Source organism: Aythya ferina, assembly GCF_964211825.1.
Source record: "Aythya ferina genome assembly, chromosome: 16".
Taxonomy (NCBI): domain Eukaryota; kingdom Metazoa; phylum Chordata; class Aves; order Anseriformes; family Anatidae; genus Aythya; species Aythya ferina.
Window position 1 is genome coordinate 402,908 of NC_140315.1, and position 9,072 is coordinate 411,979.

General features: G+C 71.8%; 2 protein-coding genes and 1 pseudogene across 4 annotated transcripts; 2 read left to right on the plus strand and 1 right to left on the minus strand.

Annotated features, from left to right (window-relative positions):
- Nucleotides 1–1,447: 1,447 nt before the first annotated feature.
- On the plus strand, nucleotides 1,448–4,709 carry LOC311445720 (uncharacterized protein). 2 transcript variants are annotated; one of them, XM_084538096.1, is made up of 10 exons: nucleotides 1,448–1,579; nucleotides 1,672–1,831; nucleotides 2,024–2,143; nucleotides 2,214–2,315; nucleotides 2,405–2,422; nucleotides 3,235–3,321; nucleotides 3,418–3,528; nucleotides 3,779–3,851; nucleotides 3,989–4,081; nucleotides 4,415–4,709. In XM_084538096.1, the coding sequence occupies exons 1-10, from the start codon at nucleotides 1,569–1,571 to the stop codon at nucleotides 4,606–4,608; spliced, it is 969 nt and encodes a 322-aa protein (XP_084394222.1). In that variant the 5' UTR covers nucleotides 1,448–1,568; the 3' UTR covers nucleotides 4,609–4,709. The 2 variants fall into 2 exon arrangements, with proteins under 2 accessions (XP_084394222.1, XP_084394223.1); XM_084538097.1 differs by lacking the exon at nucleotides 2,405–2,422 and having other exon boundaries at nucleotides 2,214–2,321.
- A 364-nt stretch (nucleotides 4,710–5,073) lies between these two features.
- LOC311445922 (uncharacterized protein) lies at nucleotides 5,074–6,252 on the plus strand. Its single transcript, XM_084538512.1, has 2 exons — nucleotides 5,074–5,217; nucleotides 5,473–6,252. Exons 1-2 carry the CDS (start codon nucleotides 5,164–5,166, stop codon nucleotides 5,995–5,997), a joined length of 579 nt encoding a protein of 192 aa, XP_084394638.1. The 5' UTR covers nucleotides 5,074–5,163; the 3' UTR covers nucleotides 5,998–6,252.
- A 407-nt stretch (nucleotides 6,253–6,659) lies between these two features.
- On the minus strand, nucleotides 6,660–8,981 carry LOC311445722 (E3 ubiquitin-protein ligase RNF182 pseudogene; annotated as a pseudogene). The gene is made up of 2 exons (XR_014698954.1): nucleotides 8,882–8,981; nucleotides 6,660–8,454 (listed from the first exon to the last, which is right to left on the minus strand). The product of XR_014698954.1 is annotated as an E3 ubiquitin-protein ligase RNF182 pseudogene (transcript).
- Nucleotides 8,982–9,072: the final 91 nt, after the last annotated feature.

Consider the following 9,072-nt stretch of genomic DNA (forward strand, 5'->3'; position numbering starts at 1 on the left):
TTGACTCCTGGGAAGTGAGCTGGGCAGCTGGTACCAGGGTGGGCTCGGGGCTGTAGTCATGAAATTAATCGAGTGGTAAACAGCCTAAATCCCGTGTAACTCTGTCCCAAACTACAAACGCTGCCCCTCCCTGAGCGGATTGTCTGGAAGTATTTACATGTGATTATAACAGCTAATCTCAGAGTTTTAGTTCTATGCTTTTGCATTAAACTGATTATCTGCAGAGGGGAAAAAGGCCTGGAACCACCCAACTTCAGCAGGAGCTGCACTGCCTGAGCCCTGTGCCCACTGTGCAAGGGATGGCAGAGCTGGGCTGTGAAGGGGGCCGCTGGCCCAGCACCGGGGCTCCCACTACACCCAGCCCCTGCAGTGCCTGGGCTCTGCTGCCCCTGCCAGCGGCGCTGCTCCCTGCTTGTCCCCCGGCGCTGCGTGCTGTCCCTCCTGCTGAGCCGTGCAGCCAGGCTCTTGGTGGCCAGCAGCCCGCGGGCTGGCAGTGCCCCGCCACGGCCCTGCCCTGTCCCAGCCGGGCTGTGTCTGGCCGTGCTCGCATCCCCCTGCGGCCGTACCTGTGAGCGCTGTTGCTCAGTCAGGGCCTGGCCGTGCCCACCAGCTGTGTCTGGGGGCAGCCACATCCCTCCCTGTCCAGCTGTGCCGCGCAGGGTTAACACCGCAGCAATCCACAGGCGCTTTCCTAGATTACAGCCCCATTATCTAATAAAGCGGATCCGCAGCGCCGCTGTGCTGATCAGGGCTGGCGGAGTCCCGTGGGGACAAGGTTACGGGGCTGTGGCGGCAGCGTGGGGCCCGGCGGGCTCCCCGTGCAGCCCGGCTGTCCGGCCCTGCCGTCCCCTCCCGGTGGCGCAGGCGTCCTGGCGGCCGTGCCTGGGGCAGCCGGAGAGCACGGGCCCAGCCCGAGGTGGGGACGGGACGGGGCTTGGGTGGATGGGGCCGGGACGCCAGGGCCCTCCTCGTCAGGGGCTGGGGGTGCTGGGGGGGCTCGGCCATAGGGTGCAGTGGGGGCTCGGGGCCAGGGTGGGCGCTGGCTTGGGGCACCTCGGCCCCGTGGCTCCCACTGTCACCGCAGGCCCGCGGGGACCCTGGGGGTGCTGCGGGGCTCATTAGCCCCAGTGACCTTCTCCTTCCCGTCCCCAGCCAGCGCTAAGCGGGTTTGTTACATATTTAATATCCTGAGAGCGTTATTAGTCGGTATTTAACGACGGATACAACCTGTGGGATAATCCGTCTGGGCGGGTGGCGCGGAGCAGGAGTCGGGCGGCTCGGGGGGCTCCAGGGACCCTGCGCTGCTGCCCACCCCCCCCCCATGACCCCAGAGCCTGCGGGTCCCAACCAGACAAAGGGTCCCGGGGCAGCGGCAGGGCCCCTTCCCCTTCCCCTTCCCTTTCCCTTCCGTCCCTCCCGACAGGATTCCAGCTGCGGCCTCCTGCCAGCGGTTGCCTCTTGCACAAGGCCCGAGGCAGGCGGCGTTAACCGTTTCCTAACTCGGGGCTGGGAGCGCAGGCGGGCGGCCAGCACCGAGAGAGGGCCCCGGGCCCTGCAGGGAGAGGGCGATGGCTGCAGGGTGACGGAGCAGGGCGCAGGGCGGCCCCAAGGCAGCGGGGCTGGGGCTGCGGTGCCCCCTGCTCGCTGCTGACCCTGCGCCCGGCCCCGCAGGCCGAGCCGTGCCGAGTGCCAGGGACACGGCGCTGAGGTTGGGCTGCCCCCGAGCACGGCAGCGCCGGACACCGTGGCTCTGTGCCAGGGCTCCCCAGCGGGGGCCGAGGCCCTCGGGGCTGTGCCCCCCCAGATCCTGGTGACGGACTTCAGCGCGGCGGTGAGCAGGGGGAGCAGGGCTGCAGGCACCCCACGGGCTGGGGCAGGGGTGTGAGGGCTGTGGCCAGGCTGTCCCTGGGGCTGTCCCTGGGGCTGTCCCTGGGGCTCCCACTGCTCCCACGGCCACGCTGGGGCTGGGGGGATGCCCATGCGGGCACGGCCCCTCACCGAGCCCCTGCTGCGCCTGGGCCAGAGCCCCGCAGGCTGGCACTGCCCTGACCCACAGCCGGAGCCGGGTGAGGAGGACGGTGAGCAGGACACCCGGGAGGCATCTGAGGATGGGAGCAGCAGCGTGGGCGCCAGCCCCGTGGCCGTGAGTGCTGGGCCGGGCCTGGGGCTCGCCGGGGGCCCTGGGGAGCAGTGCTGAAGGTCTCCATCTGCAGCTGGACCCGGTGGAGAAGGAATGGCTGCAGGGAGCCGCTGGCGGGGACCTGCCCGTCCTGAGCCACCTCCTGCAGCAGGAGCCCACCCTGGCCACCAAGAAGGTGAGTGTGGCACAAGGCCGGGCTGAGCTGGGCTGCGGGGCTGGGGCTGTGGGGCTGACCTGGCCTCCTGCCCCCCCCCCGTCCTGCAGGACTTCACCTCGGTGAGTGTGGGGTGCCCAGTGTGGCCCCAGAGCCCCCAGTTCCCGACCCCAGGGTTGGGGGGTGACGGGCACCCGGGGGCACCGCAGCTGCCCCGGGATGGGGCAGGTTGTGCTGCACGGCATTGCCGCCCCCCATCCTGCCCCACCCCGCCCCCCGCCGCCCCCCGGCACTGACCCCTGCCTCTCCCACCCACTGCTCTGCGCCGCTGCCGCCGTGGTGCCCAGGGGGTGAGTGGGGGCTCGGGGCTGCTGCGGGCATGGGGGAGATGCAGGAGGGGCCGGGGTGGTGGGACAAGGTCACGGGCAGGAGGATGGGGTCTGGAGGCACGTGGGGCCATGGAGGGAATGGGGCCGTGGGAGGGATGGGGGTGGGGGGTGGGGGTGCTGTGGGGAGGGAGGGGTCAGGAGGGGTTGGGGGCCGGGGTGCTAAGGGGCCAGGAGGGGCTGTGGGGCTGGCAGCGTGGTGGGGAGAGGGCAGAGTCCACAAGGGAAGGGGTACGGGAGGACAGGGGCCGTGGGGAGGGGACGGGGCACTGGGGGAGCCAGGGGCTGGGGGGGGCCGTGGGGCCGGGCGGGGAGGGTGCGTTTCCTTCAGTGGCTGCAGCCGATGTCCCTCTGCCCACCGCTGGCCCCTCCACTGTGGCTGCCGCCCTGCCCCAAGCAGTTTGTAAGTCCCAGTCCTTCCTGGCCTCGCGCTGCCCCCGAGCTGCCCCTGGTGGGGCTGAGCAGGCTGGGGGCAGATGGGGGAGCCCCCCCTCACCCATCCCATGTCCCCCGTCCTGCCACCCCTGGCCCTGCACCCCCCACCCACCCTGCAGACTGCACTGCACTGGGCAGCGAAGCACGGCAAGGAGGACATGGCCACGATGCTCGTGGGTGCTGGGGCCGACATCAACATGCGAGCGGTGAGTGGGGCGCGAGGGGTCCCGGGGCGGGGGCACCCCCGTGCTGACGGTGCTGACGGTGCCTCTCCTCCCCTGCCCCGGCCGTGCCGCATCCAGCACGTGAGTACAGGCCCCGGCCGGCGGTCGCTGCTGGGCCCGGGGGTGCCGAGCACTTCACACGTGGTGCCCGGCTCTGCCCCCACAGCCGCTCTCTCCCCCGGGCAGGGCGTGAGTATGCTCGGCTGGACGGACGGACGCGCTGCAGGACTGGCCAGGACGGGGGGCACAGGGGGGTGGGAAGGGGCTGGGGTGTCCCCAGGGTGGTGGGAAGGGGCGTCCCCGGCAGGGTGGTGGCAGCAGCAGGAGGTCCCCAGGATGGTGTGGGGTGGGGGGCTTTGGTCTCTCCTCCTGGGAGCAGGTGGTGCTGGGGGGCCACGGCACAGCCCCGTGCCTCCCCCCGGGGCCTGATGTCCCCCAGGGCTACACCCCCCTGCACATCGCCGCGCTCCACGGCCATCGCCAGATCGTGGAGCTGCTCATCGAGCGCTTCGGTGAGTGCCCTGCCGGAGCCCCCAGCCCACACCCGGGGCTCTCGGCCCCCCCAGGTCCCAGCAGGGTCACGGTGTCACCACAGCCCCGGGCCCTCTGGGACTGGCCCGAGCGGTGGCTCAGGGCATCAATCCCGCAGGGGCCAAGCAGAACCTGAGGGACTACAGCGGGCACCTGGCCGGGCACTACCTGGGCTCCGCGGGGACACTGGACGGGGACCCCGACACCCCCCGTAAGAGCCCACCTGGCTGGTGGGGAGCCCCCCGGGGTGGGATGAGATGGGGGCATGGGGGGCATGGGGCGGGGGTCTGTGGTTGGGGGGGGACAGGGGGAGGTGTTTGGGAACACGGGGGGCACACAGGTGGGGATGCTGGGGGGCATGGGGGAACACGGGCTGGGGTGTTCGGGGCCGTGGTGGGGGCACAGGCAGGGGCGTTGGGGCCACGGGACGGGGGTGCGGGAGCTGCACTGTGCCAGGGGCCATGCAAGGGGGTTTGGGGCACTGGGGTGGGGGTGTGCGGTGAGGGGGGGGGAATCCTGCTGATGCTGATGGGCTTGGCCCCAGAGCTGCCCTCGGGCCGGGGTGAGCGCGGCCGGAACCGGCGCCTGGGCTGCCTGCTGCTGCCCAAGGCCGGCGGGGCGGCGCGGCGCCGCTGGGGCTCGGCCGAGGACCTCGCGCAGCCGGAGGAAGAGCGAGCCCCAGCGCAGCTCCTCGCACCACCCGCGTCCTACCGGGCCGTCCGCAAGTTCTCCCGCTAGCACAGCCCTGGCCCCACGGTGCGGTGGGGGGCTCGGGGCCCAGGATTGAAGATGGGGCCGGGCGCTGCCTGGCTCTGCAGTAAAGCTCCATGTGCACTGCGTCCCCGGTGCTGTCCCTGTGTGCGCCGTTCCCTTGGGGCCGTGGCCACGCGTGGGGCCGGGCGGCACGGCCCCACACAGTGCTCCTGCTCGTGGGGGCTCTGCACAGGGCTGGGGGGGTCCCGCTGTGGGTGCTGGGCACACCGCGGCTGTGCTGTGCCGGCCCCTGCCCCATGGGAGCCGGTGCAGGGGGGCCAGGGGGGTGCCAGCCACTGCCCCAGATCCGCGCTGCCGCTTTAACGGGCGCTGCCAGGGCGCTAATGCCCCCTAATCAGCTGTCTGTCACCGCAGCCCCCAGACCGATATAAAACGCCCCGCAGCAGCTCCCGGCTCTGCTCCTGCAGCATGGCAGCTCCTCAGGGAGAGGGGAGCCCAGGCCAAGAGCCAGGGGGCTGCAGGGGGCCGTGGGGAGCCCTGCAGGGGCCCCCACCAGCCCTGCTGCCCTGCCCCTACCCCATGCTGGCCGGCTACAGCCTGCTGCCGCCCCCCCTGAGCCTCCTGGCGCCCTCGGTAAGTGATGCCCGGCAGCTCCCGGGGGACCCCTCCCCGGTGGGGGGCTGAGGCTGGACCCCACTGCCCTGGTGGTGCCGCAGCCCCGCACCCTGCTGCCCCCGGCACCTTGGGGTGTGCGGTGCTGGGCAGGGGAGCACGGGGGAGGAATACGGGACCTGGCCCTGCCCCAGCCTGAGCGGGAAGGGCCAAAACCTCCACCCCAAGACCCCCACCTCTATGGACCCCCCTGCCACAACACCTCCGTGCCCCCAGGTCCCACCGGCCTGCGCCGTGCCCCCGGGGCTGCTGCCCGACACCGGGCTCTGCCCCCCCTGCTGCCGGCAGCCCCTGCCCCTGGAGCCGGGGCGCATGAAGGCGACCACGGCGCGGGAGAGCACCGGGGCGCTGAAGGCCTGGCTGGCCCAGCACCCCAGGAACCCCTACCCCAGCAAGGGCGAGAAGGTGATGCTGGCCATGGTCAGCCGGATGAGCCTCACGCAGGTCTCCACCTGGTTCGCCAACGCCCGGCGGCGCCTCAAGAAGGAGAACAAGGCGGGCTGGGCAGCGCGCAGCACCTCCGACGGCGAGGACAGCGAGGGCGAGGGGGCTCCGAGAGGGACCCCCCCCGGCTCCAGCCCCAGCCCTGTGCAGGATGGAGGTGGGAGCAGCCCCGCTGCGGGGCCGAGCCCTGGGCAGGGCGAGCGGCTGCAGAAACCCAGGATCTGGAGTGTGGTGGCAATGGTGGCGTCTTGCCCCGGAGAGAGTGGGGGAACTGCGGCGCTGCCGGGGCAGGAGTAGGGGAGGGCTCGGTCCCTCCTGCCCCTGGGGTCAGGCTGCAGCAGGGCGTGCGGTGCCAATGAGTGTTCATGCAGCTCGGACCCTGCCCTGGCCCCTCTGCCCCTGTGTGTCCCGGAGCCTCCTGCACCCCTGCCCCTGGGGGAGGAAGAGCCATGGCACCTCCCAGCACTTCAGTGCCTTCCTCCCCTGTCCCAGGTGTCCTGGGACCACCGAGGGGCTGGGCTCAGGTGGGGGCTGCGGGGGCAGATGCACTGTGCCACACAACGGGCACACGGGAGCGGCCACGCACAGGGGATGCGGGAGGGAGCGGTGAGCGCAGCCCCGTTGTGCACTGGGACAGCCTCACCCCGCGGGGCTGCCCGGGGCCCTGCTCCATGGCAGCTGGGGGCAGCTCTAGGGGGGCCAGGTGGGGCTGGGGGGGGACTGGCTGGGGAGGGGAGATGGGAGAGGGGAGTGCAGGCCCTGGAAAGGCACGGGGCAGGGCTGTGTGCTGGCTCTCACTGTTCCTAATGACTGGGAAACGGAAATCAAAAATAGACTTTGCTCTTCTCGATAAAAGTAATAAAATGGTTAGCGGTGTTAAATTAATCCTTACAAAACAAAACCCAAGGAGGTTAAATACAGCCCGGAGGCTCCGCATAAAAACCACAACGACTACAAAACAGCTGCAAAGACGTCTTTACACACCAAAGAACTCCTCTCCTCCGCTCCTCTCCTACACGGTAACACAGCGGCGGCGAACACGGGACTCACACACGTGGAAAAGAAACGCGGGGGCGATGGGAGCAGCCCTGCCAGGAGCACGGGCGCCACGCACACAACTATTTACACTATGGACACGGAGCTGCGCTGGGGCCAGTCCGGCCGCGGGAGCCCCCGCGCTCTGCCCGCGCTCCTCCTGCCGGCGCCGGGGCCCCTCCGGGCGCGGCGCCACGCGCCAGCCACGGCCGGCCCTCCGGCCATCCCTCCGGCCGGCCTCCTGCTGCCCCTTCCTTCCTTCCCTCCTTCCTTCCTTCCCTCCTTCCTTCCCTCCGTGCTCGGGCGCTCGTCCTGCCGCCCACGCGTGGCTCCCTCGCCCTGCGGCGTGGCTGCAGCCCAGCTCCTCTCCCGGCCGGGGGCTCCGTGGCGCTGCCGGGCGCGGGCAGCGTGCAGTTCGCAGGGCAAGGCGGTGCCGTGGAGCCGCCGGGCAAGAGTCCCCCGGGCCGGTGCTGCGCAGCCAGCAGTCTCTCCGCCTGCCCCGGCGAGCCTCCTCGGGGCCGCCGGCGCCTCCCCTGCTGCCTCTCACCTCTGCACCTCAGTTGGCATTCGGCTCCCGGCTGCCGCTCTGCTCGCGGCCCAGCTCCCGCTCCTTGTCGCAGGAGGACGAGGACGACGAGGACGAGGAGCTGAGGGTGCGGCCCGAGTGCTTGTAGGCCACAACGAGCTCCTGCAGCCGCTCCGGCGTGGGCTCCCACTTGGCAAAGCCTGCGCTGTTCTGCAGGAAGAGGACGGCGGTGTTGTGCACGGCCTTGTAGTACATCTCCTCCCTGCACAGGGAGACGGCAGGCACACGGCCTCTCCCGCTGGGGCCAGGCTCAGCTCCTCGCTCGGGCTCAGCACCCAGCTCTTGGCAGCTGCGGGGCGGCAGCGCCCGTGCTGAGGGACGATGCCCCAAGATGCCCTGAGCCGCCTTGGCCCGGCCACGGGGCCCGGCCCCGCAGGGTCAGGACGAGGGGAAGGCAAAAACCTCGCGGCACAGGCACTGGCAGAGGCTGTAGGAGATGCAGAGGAGGAGGGAGGCGGGCAGGAGGCTGACCAGCGCGGCGCCCAGGCTGTGGTGCTCGGTGAGCAGGAGGTAGATGCCGAAGGGCAGGGAGCTGCAGTAGAGGAGGCAGAGCGTGCCCAGCAGGCAGCGCGGGGCCGCTCGCCACGTCCACGAGCGGGCCTTGGGCGCGGGGCCGCGGCTGGGCAGCGTGACCGGGCTGCTGGGGCCGTAGAGCTGGACCACGTCCAGCCCCCCCAGCCCCTCGGGCGGCACCACGTCCTCGGGCACCTCCAGGATGGTGACCACCAGGCAGTCGGAGCTGGGCGAGGGCTCCGCCAGGGGCTCCAGCACGCTGGGGCAGAGCAGGACCTCGGGCGTCGCGGGGGGGCCCCGCTTCTGGGCCCGCTCACGGCTCGCCAGCCCCTCGCTGTCGTCCTGCAGCCACTGCGCGTCCCCGCCGGGCACCGGGCTGTGCCGACGGCAGAAGGGGCAGCAGAGCCGGCGGGGCGACGCGTCCCCCAGCGCCACCATCTTGCGCAGGCACCTGGCACAGAGGCGGTGGCCGCAGCGGAGCAGCTTGGGTCTGCGGGCGCGGGCGTCGTAGCGGCTGTAGCAGATCTGGCACTCGGGCTCGTGGGCCGCCAGCGCCGGCGGCTGGGAGCTGCCCCGCGTGCCGTCCACGTGGGTCATGGCGCCGGGGGGCCGGACGGGGGCTGTGGGGACAGGGGAGCCCCGTGAGCTGCACGCCGAGGCGGGTCCCCAGGCCCTGCCGCACCCACAGGCGGGGGCAGCTCAGCCCCTGGGGTCTGCAGCCGAGGGCACCAGCGGCAGCCCCTGCCCGGGGCCAGCTCGTCCCTGCTCTCCCCACGGCTGGTGCCGCCTGCGCGGGGGCTCGGCCCCTCTGCAGCCCCCGCGTCCAGACGGGGAGGAAGGGAGGAAGGGTCTTTGCCAGGGGCTGGGAGCTGCCTCTGGAGCCCCTCCGCAGCGCAGGGTGGGGTTCGGGATCCTCAGCGCAGCTCAGCCCTCCCCTCCCCCACAGGTCCCCCCCATCCCCGGGCAGGGCTGGCCGCAGACGCTGTGCAGGGACCCCTGCCCCTCAGCCCCCCACCTCCCCCGGGAGGCTCTGGCGCCTTCCCCTACCTGCGTCCTGTGCTCCCAGGGGGGATGCAGCCGGGTGCCGGGTGCCGGTGGCACACACCCCATGGAGAGGCGAGGGGCGCGCTGCCCGGCACGCTGCGGAGGCGGCCGCGGCGCAGGGACCGCCAGCACCCCCCGCATCCTCCGCAGCGTTGGCCTGGCAACAAGCAGCGGGAGGAGGATGCTCGGTGGGG

Coding starts and splice junctions, on each gene's coding strand:
- LOC311445720 (XM_084538096.1), top strand. Junction 2,144..2,213: donor TGGGCGCCAGCCCCGTGGCC/GTGAGTGCTGGG, acceptor CTCCATCTGCAG/CTGGACCCGGTGGAGAAGGA. Junction 3,529..3,778: donor CTCTCTCCCCCGGGCAGGGC/GTGAGTATGCTC, acceptor GATGTCCCCCAG/GGCTACACCCCCCTGCACAT.
- LOC311445922 (XM_084538512.1), top strand. CDS start 5,164: ATGCTGGCCGGCTACAGCCTGCTGCCGCCCCCCCTGAGCCTCCTGGCG. Junction 5,218..5,472: donor TGAGCCTCCTGGCGCCCTCG/GTAAGTGATGCC, acceptor CCGTGCCCCCAG/GTCCCACCGGCCTGCGCCGT.